We start from the raw sequence: 18,286 nt of genomic DNA on the forward strand, positions 1-18,286 counted from the left end.
TAGTTCCTCTTGACTGTGCATGAGAGGGATTTCCTAGCGGTTTTATTCTTAGACAAATGTGACAACTCTCTTTGAGAAGTCTATTTCTACAGAGGGAACTTACATGGCCATTAAACTAGACATTCCTCCTTGAAGATGCTATGTGCTCATCAGTTGTCCACACAGGAAATGGATCACAAGGGACTACATGTACCCAGTTATCTATTTCTGTCTGCAGACTTTAGTTCAACACCAGTTTTGCTAACAGTATGTTCACTCATTGCCCACCTCCTCCAGTCATCTCAATTTCTTCAGGCTGACAAGTGAAGAACAGAAATGACGAGACACCACTCGGTGCCTCAATCTAAAGCAATTTAACATTGACCTCAAGGTGCACTAAATAATAATTTTAGCTTGTATTAGGAGCACACCTTTGGACCAAGTATACTGATCACCCCCACTTGCTGTGCTTTCATCAATGTTGCATAGTGCTCTTACAGAGTGCTCTCAGACGCAATGCAGCTGTGAGGTGCACTTCAAGGGTCCATCTGACGTTCTCTAGTTGCAAATGAAACCTGCAGCAGTGGCATCAGCTTCTCAGCATCAACTCTGCTGTTAAAGTGATCCTATTGAGCTGAACTACCTGTTAAGGTAGACATAAGTTCAGAGAGTGAACTGTAGGAGAGAATTAGCTAATGGGAAGAAGACACCATAGATCTTTTGTTTCTATCACATCCTTATCTACCTAGCTGAGCAGGCCTCTGAGGATCTCTTCTGTTAGTTCTTTATTCCCAGGAAGTGGGCTGAGACCTGCACCTGCCTCAGGGTTCAGGATCCCCTTAAGTGTCATGGCCTCTAGGAAACAGAAAATTTAATATCCAGAAGAATTGTGCAGCATGGCAGCACTGCTACAAAAGAAATAACTAGAAGGTAAATCCTAGAATATTTGAGAAATTTATTTCCTTGTTAATATGTCTCAAGTTTAATTCTAGATAAACTCAAAGCTTTCATCTCCACTAGGTGGTGTGTTTTGTCTTTCTGTCATATATGGCCTTACAAAAATTCCTCCAAATCCTTCATTCAAGACAGGGACACAAAATATCATGAAATTTGAAACAGGAGTCTGGTCTACAGGAGACAGAAGTTTCACCAGGCCATTCCTCTTTGGTGTTTAATCGTTATGACTCCTTAAAAAAAAAAAATGCTGTCAGGAAAGGATAACTTACCTCTTAGATCCATGGAGGAATGAAGTATGAACCTGAAACAAAAATACCACCTTCTATTTGTCCTTACCCTAGGTGACATTTAAGTTCTTTGTGTGATTTCTTTGTTGTTGTTGTTTATTACAGTGCAAAATTCTTAACAGCTCTTTGTTTTATGTCCAAATTACAAGATGATGCAGTTAAACATATTCCTGGATCTTTCTTGGCCAGTTCCATTTCCACTTGAATAAATATAGTTATGTATAAGAGAAGTAGAGAATGCCAGGCTGCATAACTGGATGCATCGTAGTAGATGGCCCCTAGCTAAATATAACTCTTCAGGGGATATGTCCTTCTGGCTGAAACAAAACCAACTTCCTTGGCTGGTGCCATCCAGCACTTGGCTTCATCTAAAGTCCAGATAAAGTCAGCATTTATGTTTTTAAAACAAACAAACAAACAGAGCATAGATTGCTAATAGATATTTGTAGGCATTTATTTTTTTAAGCTTACTAAATAATAGTTACAGACATATACAGAGATAAAAAATAGTATAGGAAGCAAGAAGCCCAAGAACTCATAAACAGCATACCAGAGCTCTGTAACTAATCTGCTACATGGTTCAGTTCTCCCTAAGATTCAGCAATAAAAATATCTTTAGTGGGAGTATGTAACTAGGTAATTCTTACTGCACTTTTCCAGGATGGTTTGTAGGTATTAAGTTTAAACATAAGTCAGAGAAATCACAAAAACAAACCAGTAAGAGAAAGTTGTTCAAAGCACAAAACTGAATTGAACAAAACCCATCTGGCAAATTGAAGCAGAATCAACTGTAATTGTCTGTATGCTATCCATCTGTTACTTTGCTTGCCCTTGGAGAAGTGACACTGGTAACACAGGCTTTTTTTAATGAACCAAACCATGAGAAAAACAAACAATAAACACATCCAACAAAGAGTGAATCATCAACATATACTACTGAAACTTTCTTGTACTTCCTCACAGTGACAGTCTGCATGGAACCCATGTTAACTCACACTATTTACATATCCAGATACATCCAAGATTAGCCAGAATAGATGTCTCTAAAAAGTTTACATGCCCATGTACCTTCTCCGAGAACAAAATTGAAAATACAGTACAACTACCTGTTATGCATCATTAATGGCATTTCTAAACACAGTTGCCACAGGAGGATTTGCTTCTGAATGCAAATTTACCAAACCAGCCATTTCCTCTGCCGATGACTGATGCGTGACAAATCTGAAGTATCTGCATCTACAATTATGAACACTATAGACTTAGTGAAATATATGGGGACAGATTTTCCAAGTATTTCAAGCTTGGATGGAAACAAAACCAGAAAATTCCTCAACAGCTAAAATAAAGACTTTAATCTCATGAAAATAAACAGTTTGCAACTGGATTTGTCTCAACCACTGCCACAGTCTAGTTACTCCGGAGTTATATTTTCTACAATAGAGTCTGTATGATATTATATTGACCAAAGTTTCTAAAAGTATGACTCTTGATGAGACAGGAAAATAGTAAAGATCTTTCTTGGTTGTATGCACTAGACAAATTGCCCTCTTGACATATCATTTTGTGCACACAGTCCCAAGAAGTGGTTTGTGCACTTGTAAATTGATACATGTGATAAGCTTTGCATTAAGTGCCCAACTGCTCTGTGAAACACAGAAACCTGAGAAACCCAAGACATACCATGGTTAGTGCATGTTTGCCTGTATTGCACATTAGCTATGTCTAATTATTGATGTTGATTAATTTAAACCTGATTTGTAGTCTGCTGCAAAATCTTATGCCAGCTGACTGCTTGATAGCAGCACCAATAAACACAGGCCTATCATAGGAAAGAAGCACTTGGTGATGGATAATCACAAAGTACACTCAGGTGTACTGAGTACTTTCAAGTATTTTCAGGTTGGAGGTTTGTGATCCATTATCACATTCATGCTGTCATTAAAATATGCCCCTGAACAGAGGTGAATTTAAGAGGATAAGAAAGAAAAGGAAACTCAGCACAGGGACAGAGATGCCCAATACTGGCATCACATCAACAAGGTAACTGCACTCCAGCCTCAGCAAACAGAGGTTCTACAGGCTTCACTTTGTAAATCACAGCAGCGGATGGCTGAAATCCACCCCCATACAATTCCCATGCCTGAAATGGCATTGCCTACATTTATACACCCTGATAAGAGACTTGGATTTCCAAAGAACTGAGTAACTTCTTTTCTCATACATTCTGATGCCTGTTACAGGGGGGCACAGTACACTTGAAACAACAGCAAAATATCTGGCCACTATTACACAGCCAATAAACTTTTATTTAGATGTGGAAGGAAAATATGCTTAAAGGAAGAAAAATCTAGGGAGATTTATTATTCCCCTGAAATTCAGGCAAGTCCCACAGGTTCCCTGGCAGCATGTCAGTGCTTGAGCAAGAGGATGATCAGATTTTTTAAATCAAAGGCTCAAGTTAATATTAACATACATTGTAGTAGAGACTTCTCATCTCCACATTGCTTCCTGATTGATACAATCTGTGTATGAGGAATAATCCAGATATTGCATTGCACATATTTGGCAGGTCTTGCACCCCTCTTCACAGACAATGGTTTTGTCATAACTCACAATGAAGTTATTGTAATACTGCTCAAACAGCTTGCTGTGTGGCACAGACAACTGCTTGGCCATTTCATATAAGCTTTCGGGCTGCAAGTCTTCAATACCATAAGCTTTAGTCAGGATGTATTCTAATTTCCAGTCCGATTCATTTTTCTTGTTGGCGTCTCTGAGATCCAAGTAAAACTGCCAAAGATCCTACAGTTTAAAAAAAAAAAAAAAAAAGAAGAAGAAGAAAAAAAAATAGGCACTGCTGTATTGCTTTCTTCCCTGCTTCATTAAGTCTCTAGAGTGATATATTGATTAGGAAGCTGTCACTCCTCATTATTCACAAATGAATAGAAGGTCACGTCCCACCCCAAGAGCTGGGCTTACACCCAAAGCTGGTACTTGCAGTGTGGTAATGGTGGGGGGATGGGAAGAAGAAATGAGAAACACAAAAGGCAGCACAGGCACTGTTAGAAGTCTTTCCTGTCCAAACTGTAAACCAAATTCCACTATGCTCGTGTCTGGCATGGGTCTGGGGCAAAAGAGTGAAATCCAGAACTCTTTTCTGTGGACACTGCTTGAGCAACAGAAATGGACAGAATGGACAGAAAAAGAATAGCCCAGGAAGAATTCAGAGGAAAGGGAGAGATGGAGATACAGGAATGAAAGCTGCACAGGAAAGAAGCAGGCAGCATTAGCACAGATCTTCAGAGGGAAACCCCAGTCTCAGTCAAGCCACAGGATGTGTTGTCACTGAACTCGGCAAGGTCAAGATTTTACTTTGAATTACTGAGAGTATGTCTGAGTTACTCAGAGCTAAAATCACCACACAGGATTCACTATATCTCCAAAAAAATAAAGACTACAGAAGTATTCTAAGTTTTCTCCTTTAAAATGTCTTTACAATTTCCTATTGAAAGTATAAACCCTATATAGGAAGCTGCATGATTATGAAAGGCATCACATGGCTAGAAGTGTGATTTTCTTCATCTGCTTTTCTATACCCTGTAGAAGCACTTCATGCCTCCCAAAGCTCAGACAATCACCAGCAAACAACACTGGTATGTAAACAAGCTAATAATAACTGGTATGAACCTTTTTCACCATTGCAGAGCTGAGCTCCCTGCAAACAGTTTCAGGATTATGCCCAGAAAAATTCTGACCACCTTTGATTCTACATCGTAGGAACATTCAGAGAACAGGAAGCACTGGGTAGTCTTGCAGCCAGACAGACTGACTAAGTTCTCTCTCAGATTTCATCTTCTTTGCCCAAGAAGAAAAATAACAGTAAGCACCAAAGTTCCACCGATTACCAGAATACTACAAAGGCTGACATCTCACTGTAATTTTTAGTGACAGTGTATTTAAATATTTAAGTCCTAAATGATGCTTTAAAAGCCTTACGTACCAGCAAGCTATAATCGAGAAGATCATATTGATAGAATCTGACACCCGGGTTATTGGACTCCATTTGCCATACATTCTTCACTGGGGTTACAGCAGGTGCCACAAACAAGGAATTTACTGGCTTTTCTGCAAGAAAAGGGAGCGGAGGAAAGAGTTACCTTTCAATCATTTCTTTCTCAAACATATTTTTATGGAGAGCCAACACAACAAGAACTAGAGTGAGAAGCTTAGGTACATCAGCATTTTTTTTACCCTGGATTAGTTACACCATTATGAATTCCTTTATTTCCATTCAATGGACCAAAATCTGTGTACCTACATTCCACTGCTTATCAGTAACTATTATCTATACTGGAGGCTTCACACCAGTTCAACTATCCAAGTGCTAAATGGTCTTGCCTGCAGGTAAGGCCTCTGTACTTTATGTATTTCTGTTGAAGAAACATCCAGAACTTTGAGTAGCTTTCCTCATGCTACACTTTACGTGTTGCATTATGTATTTGTTCTTCATGTATTTATAATGTCATTAGAAACACCAGGGTATCATAAACTGACTCTGACTTCACTCATCTAGACTAGCCCAGAATCTAGTTAGTAAACACTGATCTTTACGGTAACTGAAACATGAGGACATACAAAAGTGTTAAGAGGCAGAATATGCAGGTAAGAGTATTGAGAGGTTCTCTGTGTAACAAAAGAAACTCTAACCATTCCTTTCTCCAACAACATCATGGTGGTGAAGTCACAAGGCCAGTCTCCACAAATGAGAAGAAACTTTTAAACCCTAGAAATCAGTAAATACTTCCAGAAGAGGTAACACTGAGCTCTGTATCTCAGTATGCTGATGTTGGCTATAGTATTATACTTATCTGGAATTCTCTGAAATTTTGTCAAAAAGAAAAATGACATAAAGAGAAGAAAGCCTAAAACTGTACAGATAAATGAACTATATCACGCTACATGAAATTTCACTGTTTGGATTTTGGCAAAATATGCAAAATTATTAAAATACTCTGGAAGCAGTTACTTGCACATGGAAACTGTAATGAGAATGCATCAAGTTCTGCCTATTCTCAGTGAAATTTGCAGTAGAGGTGATGATATCATGCACAAATGGGACAAGGGACAAAAATATGCATGTGTAAGACTGTTCTGAAAACCATCTGAGTGTATTAAAGGCCATTTCTTTCACTTGGGTTGGATTGATTTTTACTGGACATTAATTCCATGTTAACGGTATGCAAGAAGGTAAATCATTTAAAGCCCTGTTAGCCCAGTCCGCGTTTTGGGCATTGCATTTATGAGTTCATATAAAAACAAACACAGATAAGGAGCCAATTAATACTGGGATATTTTATGTAAACCAAAGCAGTAGACGCCTCACTATGCTGTAGACACAAGCATCTAACTAGCTACTTGTTAGAGATCTTCTGCTAGAGATGTAAGAGTGTTTCATACAGAAATATCCACGCTTAAAATTAAGCGATTTCAAAGCAATAAACAAACTTTTCAAACCTGGGTGCTTTTCTTGCTGATCTAAGAGATGCAACAAGCAGAGACTTTCATTCCCCTGCCTCCTGCTTACCCCTATCTTAATTAACTTTGAAGCAGCAGGGAACTCAGCAGAGAGGCACAGTAATGATGCAGGAAACACAAGAACACAGAGCATGTCTAGTTGGCCTGAGAACATTCCCTTTGACACATTACACAATAGCAACTGGCTAGTACAATTTGCCCATGTCACTGAGAAAGTGGAGAGGAAAGAGTAGAAATTCTTGTCTAGGCATGAGCATTCATTAAAAATATAGGAAGCCTGCAGAGTCTCTTCAGATTTCAGAAAAAAAGACAGTCTGTCTTGCAAGGTTTTATTTGGAAAAAATCTGCAAGTGAATGACGTTTGAACTTCTGTAGATAAATAGCAGAATTTCACAATTTCATTTTTCAGCTATTTACAACACAGACTGACCGGTAACACCATGTAAGAAAACATTAATTTGCTTTTAATCAAAAAGGATGAAGGATTCAAAGAGCATCCTTACCTTCTTCATCCAGGAGGACCATGATACTATCTCTATGTGTGTGGCCAAAAAACTGCCCAGCAATAACACTACTGTATTTGCGAAAAATCTTCACTAGTCTCTCATTGTAATACTCCCTGATAGCTGTAGTATTCCTCGCATATGGCAAGTATCCTACTGGCACATGTCCTATTATATACACCTAAGAAATTAGAGAAAACACAATTAGCATCTTCCTTTGAAACTGATAGTTTTAGCTTTAACTTAGAAAAGGTTAACACAATTTTATTCTAATGCTATCTTTGAAAAGGCATTCTGAAAGCCAGAAATCACAGCAGTTTTACTATACAAAATACAATGAGTAAGTATGTTTAAATTTAATGAGAAAAATAGTTTTTTCTTAGTGCATTCTTGAAAAACAGTTCTGCTAACTCTCTGCATGATTTTAGGGCGAAGAAAAATGTGTTCAATTGTTTCAAATGAAAACGTAAGTTAACCAGGGCAAGACATGATTTGGCACCTCAAGGGAATAGCAAAAAATATTTGTGTTAGAATATTATAGGGAATGGTCAGATATTCAGCATAAACATAGAAGAACTAATTACAATCTTTCTGTAAGTCTCTAAGTCTGTTGTTTAGACTGAGACTGGCCTCCAATGGCACAAGAAAGTGAAAGATCTCCTTTCCCCCCACTATAATATAATATTTAAAAAAACAACAACTGTAAACATGTTTTACACTAAACACTTTTCCTGGTCAGCTGATGATCCAATCCCCACACCAATCAATAAACACGAGCAACAAGTTATAACCCCACTTAAAAACTGAGTATTATTAGGCAATTAATTATTATTTTAGCACTTAAATTGAAGGTTGGCTAAGTTTTGTGGTTGTCAAAATCTTTTCTAATATCCAGTTTTCATACTCATAACTATGTATCAATGTAAATGAAATACAATAACTTTTGTTTCAGACCAAGGGCGCACATTTTAAAACTGAAGGCTTAGAGTAAAAAGATTCAGAAACAAAAGTTAAAGTATTTTCCTTCTGGCTCCTATGGCATTTTACATCATAAGAGAGAAAAGGTATTTTACCGGATAATTTGAGAAAGACTATGCAATTATTGTACTAATTGTTGTAGTACGTACATAATGTGCATATTCAACAAAGAATTATTAATACAAATGAAACTGTGATTTTTTCCATCTCTTTGGTAACATTAATATTATTCTAAAATCATATTTATATCACATAATCATCTAGGTTGGAAGAGACCTCCAAGATCATCTAGTCCAACCTCTGACCTACCACTAACAAGTCCTCCACTAAACCATATCACTAAGCTCTAAATCTAAACTTTTCTTAGTTTCTTCTTTTCTTCAAAGTTTAAACAAATAACGCCAATGGGTTCTGTTCACTACCCTTACCTTTTCCTGCTTTTGTGAAGACGCTTCCAATATTCCCTCCAGCCAGGCCAACTGGTTGGCTGGGTCTGTGATATTCACAGTCACGCTATTTGGGCTGTAATATAAGTTTGTGTTCAAACTGATTATCCTGAGTGGTTGAGAGCCAACGCTTGATTCAAACAGCTGTGTGTAGAAGCCACCTGTGAAAGTAAGACCAACATCATCTGAAAAAAGAAAGGCTTCAAAGCACAACTTTAGAATCAAAGTACAGCACCAACAACATATCCAGTCTTCCAAATCCTAGTAAAATAGGATGTGTTTAGCCAGGCTACGTATCACCTTATCACAGCAGAACATCTTAAAAATCTGTTTTCAGGAACATTTTAGTATGAAAAGTGGACACTGAATATTTTATGAATCCTTGCCTGTAACTGCCTTTGTTTTTGTTTCCACATGCAATTATCCAATTCATGCACAATAAGTGCCCTGTAACATTTCTACCACAAACGGAGATGCAGTAATTGTTAGAAGGGCAAATTTCTTAAAATACTGCAAACACATAGGTTTGTCGAGGAAGCTTTGTACTTCAAAACTCATTTAGCTTTAGACTAGGACATAATTAAGAGCATGGCACACAGGACTTCAATGGGTGCAATTTCATAGTTCATGGACTTCACTGGAGCTGTGACAATAGAGCTGTAACAATATACTTTAACGTTAAGATCTGCTCCTTTGAGTTTTATTTTCCTATTAGAATTCCTACTTCCATTCTTACCCAGATGTCCTTCTTTTTCAGGACACAAAACACAAATTAAAATTCCAAATCCCTAATGTCTGGAAATTGGGCTGAATTTTTCAGTCTTTTCGTAAAAAGAAAAATCATAATTAGCATATCCTTATTTTAGCAGTTGAGTAAGTTGGATACAAACATGATGTAATTAACAATATAATCACCAAGACTATGTACTACTATAACCTGAAGAAATATATGCCTATTCCATACAGTATCAAAACAGAAACACCATGTCATCAACTTCTGTACAACCAAATTTAACTCTTCTTGTGCATCATACATCTTTTTCTAGAAATGCACTTTTTATGAGGTTGTGAAGACAATAAGATACTTCACGAGTATTGGTAAAAAGCCAATAAAACTGTCCATGTTACAAGAAGCAGTAATGACTATTGCAAAGGAGAACAAATGTACCCTGAAGATAAGCATTGATATTCAAAAAGTTAAGTAACTTCTTCCAGAAGAAGCATTATTGTTAAGCTGCCATCCATCATATTTGATAACTCATGACACTCCAGTGAAGTTCCACTGGCTGAAAGAGGGGAAAAATAAGCCTGTTTCTTAAAAAAAAAAAAAAAAAAAAAAAAAAAGGAAGACCCAGGAAACTACAGGCCAGTCAGTCTCACCTCTGTGCCTGGCAATGCAGGAAAATGCCAAGCACAGATATAGGCTGGGCTGGGCAGAGAATGGACTGAGAGCAGCCCTGAGGAGAAGGTGTTGAATGATAAGAAGTACAACATGAACTAGCAATGTGTGCTTGCTGCCCAGAAAGCCAACCATATCCTGGGCTGCATCAAAAGAAGCTTGGCCAGCAGGTCAAGGGAAGTGATTTTCCCTTTCTGCTCTTGTGAGACCCCACCTGGAGCACTGCGTTCAGCTCTGGTGGTCCCCAGTACAACAAGGACATGGACCTATTAGCACAAGTCCAGAGGAGGGCCAGAGAGATGACCAAAGGACTGTAGCACCTCTCCTATCATAGAATCATTCCAGTTGGAAAAGACCTCCAAGATCATCAAGTCAAACTTTTAACCTAGTACTGAAGTCCACCACTAAACCACGCTAGTAAGTTCTCAATCCGCACCTTTCTTGAAGACCTCCAGGGATGGTGATTCAAACAATTCCCTGGGCAACCTACTGCAATGCCACACAACTCCTTCAGTAAAGAAATTTACCCTAGTACCCAACCTAAACCTCCCCTGGTGCAACATGGGGCCATTTCCCCTCATCTTGTCTCCTGGTGCTTGAGAGAAGAGCCTGATCCCCACCTTACTATTACCCATACAATTAAAGTAATTGTACAGTGTCATTATTTGAGACTGAAACTCCTTTTCTCTAGAGGCTAAACAACCGCAGTTCCCTCAGCCACTCCTCATAAGACCTGTTTTCTAGACCCCTCACTGGCTTCGTTGCCCTTCTCTGGACAAGCTCCAGCACCCCAATGCCCTTCTTGAAGTGAGGGGCCCAAAACTGAACACAGTACTCAAGGTACAGCCTCACCAGAGGTGAGAACAGAGGGACGGTGAGGGGAGAGACAGTGCAGAGCGACAACTAAGAGGACAGGCTGAGGGAGTTGGGGTTGCTCAGCCTGGGGAAGGAAAGGCTCCAGGGAGACCTTATAGAAGCCTTCCAGTGCCTAAAGGGGGCCTACAGGAAAGCTGAGGAGGGACTCTTTGTCAGGGAGTGTAGTGATAGGACAAGGGGTTATGGCTTTAAACTAAAGGAGGGTAGATTTTGATCAGATGTAAAGACGAAATTCTTCACTCAGAGAGTGGTGAGACCCTGGCACAGGTTGCCCAGAGAAGCTGTGATCGCCCCATCCCTGGAGGTGTTCAAGGCCAGGCTGGACAGGGCTTTGACCAACCTGGTCTGTGGGAGGTGTCCTTGCCCTTGGCAGGGAGGTTGGAACTGGATGGTTCTGTTGAAGTGCCTTCCAACTCAAACCATTCTACGATTCTAGATAATCCACTGTAATAATTCATTCTGTGAGAAAGCTGAACAAAGGGGACAAATCTATAGCATCATTAGTCTCTAAGTCCTAGCTTTATGATGTATTACTGACACACTTTACCTTTTCTGAAGGTACTGATTGCTTCATCAGTTAGCCAAGGCTTCCAGAAATCTGCTACAGCATTGTAAACTTCACTGGTGGTTACAGGAAGCTGATCCTGTGAGACAGCAGAACTTGCCTAAGTCTTATTATTCAGACACATGTACAAAAAAATTAATTTATCATCCCACCTGATTTCTCCCATAATGCATAAGTGTAACCAGTGATCACCAGGTAGCACACCAGAAAGCAACAAAACTTCTCGCCATCCAGTTATTGCTGATCAGGAAGAAAATCCCAGCCTTAGAACTGACAGCATTAACAATGTTAACACATTGTTAAACTAGTGCCAGAAATATTTCAAGCCTTAGGAGCACAGCTAAGTGAAAAACATACATCCTGCAAAATTATAAACCAAACATTCACAATCTATTTGCCTTCTAAAAATACAGTCTCTTGGAGAAGAAGCTTGAACCCAAGTTTCTTATATAGCAGGTGAATTTTTCACACAACTTGGGATTCATAGCTCCCCGAAATTCCACTAAAACCCTCAGAAATATTTCAATGGGATTAACCAATATTTCCATGATATCCTCTAGTTCTGATTTAAAATGTAAAAGAAAAGTTTTGTCAATGTTTTCACACACCAGCTCTAATAAGGACTGCAGCACTTTTCAGTCCAAGCCAAGCAATGCCCAAGTGCCATAGCCTGATTAGAGCCATGCTCCCATCTCACCCTGACAGGGAGATTCCAGTTTGTCCTTGCCTTTCCTAAAATACCTGCTTCAATCTTTAATGTTAGGAAAAAAAAAATCAGAGGTCAAAAAATAGGAACACTATTACAGTGCATGTGTTCTTAAACATAGAATTTGACCTTTCTAAGATCTTTGAAACTAACCTTACTTTATTAGAGGCTTAGGCACTAAGTCTCTGTCTAGAAGCAGTGCAATCAGTAGTCTGTTCAGACATTTGTTGCTTGTAATGCACAGATATTAGTTACTAAGAAAGCTTTGAGTCATATCAGTTCAGCCAGAGCTAAGTCACTAAGACACAGCAAAGTCTGATCTCAGATAAGAGGCCATGTTATGGACTGAAGGTGGTTTGGTCTTGGGCTCTAAAAGGCAAATCAGCGTTCTGTGAATATTTGGATCAGACAGCAGTTAAGGCATTTGTTGTAAGCAGGGGCAAGAATGTGAAACAAAGTAAGACTATGCAGAAAGACCAAGGTCACAGTAAAAAAAATCTAAAAGGTATCCCAGTGGTTGATTAACCTGAGTAGTATTTTTAATAGGCTCTGCAAGAAAAATCATCCAAGACCGTGAAATCATTATGATGGATAGGTCAGAATGCAACAGAAACCAATAAAATTCTTTGGTGCATAGTAAGCAAACAGCCTCCAGAGCTTCTCTGGAACAGCCTACGGAGTGTGGCTTGCTCCACATTACTTACAGTTTATGGTATGTATTGCCAAGCACGTCCACAAGAAAAATAAAAACGTCTTCAAGAACAAAAAAATGCAACAACCTCATAGTGGGGATTTTCTGGTTGTATGGTCTTTTTCCAACAGAAACAGAAACGTATGCCGGTTCTGTGCATTAGTGGAGTCTGCCATTTCAAAGCAAAGCACCACAAAAATACTTGTGTAGTTTTGGACACAAAACTACAACAGTTACTCCAATACGCGGCCTGCTTCAAAATGCTATTTGCTGTCCAGCTGCCCCTGCTGACCATCTTTTTTCTACCTTCAAACTTAATTTCACAAACAAAACTCGTATTTGTCAAAAAAGTGTCACTACATTCAAATGTCAATGTCTGCCATGTGGATTTATATCTTTCTTTGTTTATGGGGTTACTGTATACAGCTTTTTTTCTTTATACCACAGGAGACTGCTGAATGACAACTATTCTCTGCTTTTATTTTTTAATTAAAATAAAAACAATACTATGAGTTAAACTTCATTTAAGGTGGTATTTACCAAATCATCAGTAGTTTCTGGTGGACTAACCTTGTTTCCTGTGAGTGTACGTGACAAGCTCAAACTATACTAAAAGCTTAAGACCAGAAAAATTCCAGTCCCAGCTTGGTCTGGGCACTCACAGCTCCAAGCTATGCTACATGCTTAGCTCTGATTTTCCTTCTCACATTGCCCTCTTCACTCTCTAAGCACTTCCAATGCTGCTTTAGGAATCACTAATTACAGGCAATGATAGTATTATACCAAAGCCATCTACCATACCAAATATCCCACAATAGGCCTAATTAATAACACAGAAGGCTGGAACAAAAGTGTTTATCAAATTGTTTTAGTTGACCTGCTCAACATCCCTTCCGATCCCCTCAGATCCAATGACAGAATTTGTTTCTCAGTCCTGTGCACTGCCAGATCACCTTGCAATATGCTTTAAAGGACAAATGAAGCAACTGTTTATTTTTGTGCTATGCCAAGAAAAATATTCACAGATCACTGACTGTAAAGAAGCACTGTCCTGAGCTGCAACGGCCCACATATACAGTAAATAGTTAATGGGAATATTTCTAAATTTTGAATAAGCAAAGAAAGAAAGACACATTTTTAATAGTAGTGGCAAAACTATGGGAACGTTACAAAAGTTATTCCATCAGTGTGATAAAAAAATCCAGCGATGTCTGCAGGTAGACTTCCAGTAGGTCTTTCAGCAAGCCTTGAACCTTACCACATGCTGCCAGATGCACCAAGGATGTTATCTCTGTTACATTAAGCTATTGTACACACGCCTGACTTACACATATGTATGGCTTACATAGTAAGAAAAAGTGTGTACTGACACACTGATGAGAACTGGTGGTCCTAAGCCACGAGGAGAGGAATGGTTAACAGTACATGTGCACCACCTCAGGCAATGTGCAGATTTTATCTGGCACCAACATTTGGCTGGGTAACTTAACACATACAAATATACTTTGTATTTTTGATTGGAATTATTTATTTACCATTTTAAATGCTAATTGGAGAACCATAGGATACTGTTTCCAGAGTAACATTTACACAAATTTCACTGTTGTTTTTTAACACACTTGGCCTCTGAGGAATGAGAAACAAACTTAACATGGTACCTAAAAAAATTTCTTATTTGTTTTACCTGTGGCCAGTAATCATGATTTCCCAAGGCTGGGAAAACCTGAAGATCTGGAAAGAAACTTTGAATTGTAGAACTCATATTACCAATGATGTTAATGACGAGTTTTGTCGAGAGTTCTTTCACTGGAACATGTGGAGGGCTATCTCTGAAAAAAAGAGAAGGTTTTATTAACAAAAAGTTTAAGATTAGAAGTCATAAACTATAATATAGCTTGATTCTAGATATATCTTACAGAACCCACTACCAAATATATAGCCGAAATACATCTAAAAAGGTATCCACTTTATATTTAATGACCTTAAGACAAAAAATACAGTGCCTCCTATGATAATTCACTCTAATCAGTTATTCCTCTGAGTTTTCCTTTGCTTTCATTTTTCTGCTTTCCACCCTCCCCGCAGCCTGTTTAACTTGCACTAATAAATCACGTGGCACATGTCACAGTGAACAGTCCAACAATACCCACAAATGGTTACAGAGATCAAAACCTGTTCCTGAGGCCTTATATACTCAATCTTCCACTTATTAGCCATTCAGACAAGTGGAGACTTTAAAAGTAGCATTTGTGAGATACTAAACTAAGGATGTGTTGGTGTCGATATAAACTTGTGAATTACTGCACTATATGCCTATCCAGCTGTTAAAAGCTTTAATTGTAGAGTGACTTACCCAGTCCAAATCATGAATGACGCCTGCTGCCTTGAATCCTTCATGAATGTAAATGCTGACAAAATAAGTTGATATGGAGAATCACACAAAAAGTCTCCAAAAGGGCCTGGGTTAGAGGCATTGGCTCCTTTGGAAGAAGAACAAACTTTGGTGCGATCAGGGGTGATGTGGTAAGTTGGATCTAAATGCAGATCAGATACATGCCAGAACTGTCCTGTTTACAGAAAACAAAGATTAAAGAAAATGCATTATTTCTCACCAGGCTTCTAAGAATCCCATTCCTTATACAGCCTGGGAAAAAAACAAATGTAATTAGCTGAATCTAAACTTAAACAGGAACCTCTGACATTGACTTCTGAAAAGCGCAAGTATTTTACTTAAAAAATATATAGTAGTTCTGTGACTTTCTGATTACAACTTGCAAATGTGAATTGGATACACATGGATAACCTCATGTTTGCTCCATTTTTTTTCTACTGCTGTTCCTCTTTGAAGTTTTGTAAAGGAGAATGAATTTAACAAATTGCTGATTATCCCGCCTGATAAGTGTGCATGAGTGGTGCATTCCTGACAAGAGTACTTCACATAGTCTGCTTAGAAACAATGAAAACAGAAGCAGAGGCATAGATTTTTTCAATGATTCAGCAGAAAAAAAAAAAAATGGAGATTGGCAGGGGCTGGAATATGGAGCTGCTTTTCATTTACAGCAATCTGGAAACTGAAGAGCAGAGGAGGTGCTAGAGGGACTTCTCCATTCTACCACCTGAAAAAAGAGAGGGAGTAACAATTTTAATTATTTTTCTACACCTTCCCTGGCTGAAGGCTGCTATAAAAGATAATGGTCTAGAAGGAAAGGCATGAAACAGCTTGTGTGCAGATTTCAAAGCACTGCTCCCTAGCAGCCACAGCAGCAAAAAGACTGGGCTTCTTACCAAAGAGAGGTGTATCAGCCTTAAATACTGAGTATTTTCCAGGCTGACACATTCTTAGTCACTTGTCACTTAGCACCGCGCAGGAAAAAAAAAATAAACAAACTCAATAGCATGGGAATATATTGAACAAGATGAATTAAGCCTGTATGAGATCAGCAGTCTTCAAGTCCCATGTAAAACATGAGCAATTTCTCTCTGTCAGTCTCAAAGCGTTTGGAAAAGGCAAGTCTATCGGTGGCACTGGTTGTGAAACCGGGACAGATATAAATTGATTTTCCCAAGGTCACATGCTCACTCAGCGACATAACAGGCAACACACGGCTCGACCTTGTGGAGCTTTATTTCAGGAAGCCAAGCCCAGCAGCAATCTTTCAGATCTACAGCGCTGCGCCTTCTGCGAGCACAAGACGCGGAAACGCCTGAACACTGCTGCGCGCTCGGTTTGAGACGCCTGTGATCACAGGGACGGCGAATCCCGTGCTAACAGTGCCAGAGCACTCACCTGTGGCTGTTACCGTGCCGGAAACCAGGCCAGGCAGAGCACGCTGCTGGCTGACAGCACACAGCAGCGCTCCTGTTTGCAGGGCACGCTCCAGGGCACTGCAGGGCACGGCTCACCTCACCTGACACCGGCTGGAGTGCGGCGTACCCTGCTGACTGCCCGGAGACCCTGGGTAACCCGCACCTACCTGAGCAGCACCGCATGCAGCTGGCTAAAAGTTACAGCTAGCTGGGACACAAAACAGCAGCAGCCTGTATCGGCAGGGGTAGAAACACGCAGGGAGGCGCCGGACGGGGCTTGCCCCTTGGGGGTTATGGGATCCGCAGCCAGGGCAGCCGGGGCTGGCAGGGGCCTCCCTCCCGGGGCCCCCCTCGGGCACTGCGGGCCGCCGCTGCCCCCTCGCCCGCCGCCCCTCCGCCGCCCCAGGGCCTGGCGGCGGCCTCACTCACCCACAGCGGATTGGGGCCCCGGGCCGGCCGGCGCCGCCTCGGCCGCTCGCAGCGCGGAGCAGAGCAGCGCCAGGCCGAGGGCCAGGCGGGCTGCGCGTCCCCCCGGCGGCTCCATGTTGGCGGTGCCGGGAGGGCCCTGCCCGCCGACGGCTGCTCGCGGGACCGCCCCGGCCGGGAGGGGAGGAAAGGGGCGAGCCCGGCGCTGCCCGAGCCCGGGCAGAGCGGGGAGCGGAGGCCAGAGCAAGTCTAAGGGAGCTTTTGGAAGGAAGGTTCCTCACAGGAAAATGCGGAGTTACAGCGTAAACACCAGCCCCGCTGTTAGCGTTACCGCAGAGGAGCTCATTGCTCAAGAATAGTTTCGTGTGGAGGACCCGGTGTCAGTTTTAGTAGCAAATTAGAGTAAATGTCATCAATCCCCAAACTGCCCCTCCACGTCCACCCGCTGAGGGTGGTTTTCTGTCCGGATCTGCTTTCCAGTGGTCTGCAAAGCCATTTTAGCAGAGCTGGAGGTCCCTCGTGTCAGTGTTTCCTTTACTTTCCCACTCCTCTGAACAGTGCCACAGGCACTTCATGAATACCACACCTCTCCATGTTTTCTTACCCTTATTTACTTTGGCATTAATCTTGTTCATCTTTAGAACAAGAAAGTACCTCACCAATAAGATTTATGACAGTTTCATATGTTACATATAGAATGCACATCTGTATGGAAAAGTCATTTTTTTAAAAAAGTGAAAGTAATGCAAAATATTAAACATTCAGGCTTTATGTGTAAAACAAGTTTTAACAGTCTCAGTGTTGTCTCATATTTGATTAAAACTTTTTTCTTTTTTTTCACTTCATGCCCCATAAATCACTTGTCAGAAGGATGAATGCCACTAATGGAGACCCAAGTCTGTGTTCCTCAGCAATGAAGTAAAAGCAGCTGTTCCCAACTCTGTGCAAAGACGTGGCGAGGACTACAGCCCGTGTGATGAATACACACATGGGCGGATAGGCAGACATGGGGTGAGACAAATGAAAGCTGAAATTGAGGTTTAAATGAGCAAATAAAACCAAAGGACAGAAGATGCTGCTTAAGCAAATGGAGGCTGAAATGGCCCAAAACAAAAAGAATCCAGCTCCCCA

At 40.4% G+C, this 18,286-nt stretch overlaps 1 protein-coding gene across 2 annotated transcripts; it reads right to left on the reverse strand.

The window, feature by feature from the left end:
• Window positions 1-1,652: 1,652 nt before the first annotated feature.
• On the reverse strand, window positions 1,653-17,351 carry SMPDL3A (sphingomyelin phosphodiesterase acid like 3A). 2 transcript variants are annotated; one of them, XM_038176950.2, is made up of 8 exons: window positions 17,159-17,351; window positions 15,276-15,489; window positions 14,607-14,751; window positions 11,508-11,604; window positions 8,668-8,846; window positions 7,262-7,442; window positions 5,224-5,348; window positions 1,653-4,025 (listed from the first exon to the last, which is right to left on the reverse strand). In XM_038176950.2, the coding sequence occupies exons 1-8, from the start codon at window positions 17,271-17,273 to the stop codon at window positions 3,714-3,716; spliced, it is 1,368 nt and encodes a 455-aa protein (XP_038032878.2). In that variant the 5' UTR covers window positions 17,274-17,351; the 3' UTR covers window positions 1,653-3,713. The 2 variants fall into 2 exon arrangements, with proteins under 2 accessions (XP_038032878.2, XP_071892158.1); XM_072036057.1 differs by lacking the exon at window positions 17,159-17,351 and adding an exon at window positions 16,897-16,927.
• Between the last annotated feature and the right edge of the window lie 935 nt (window positions 17,352-18,286).

This window comes from Anas platyrhynchos, chromosome 3, assembly GCF_047663525.1.
Source record: "Anas platyrhynchos isolate ZD024472 breed Pekin duck chromosome 3, IASCAAS_PekinDuck_T2T, whole genome shotgun sequence".
Lineage (NCBI taxonomy): Eukaryota > Metazoa > Chordata > Aves > Anseriformes > Anatidae > Anas > Anas platyrhynchos.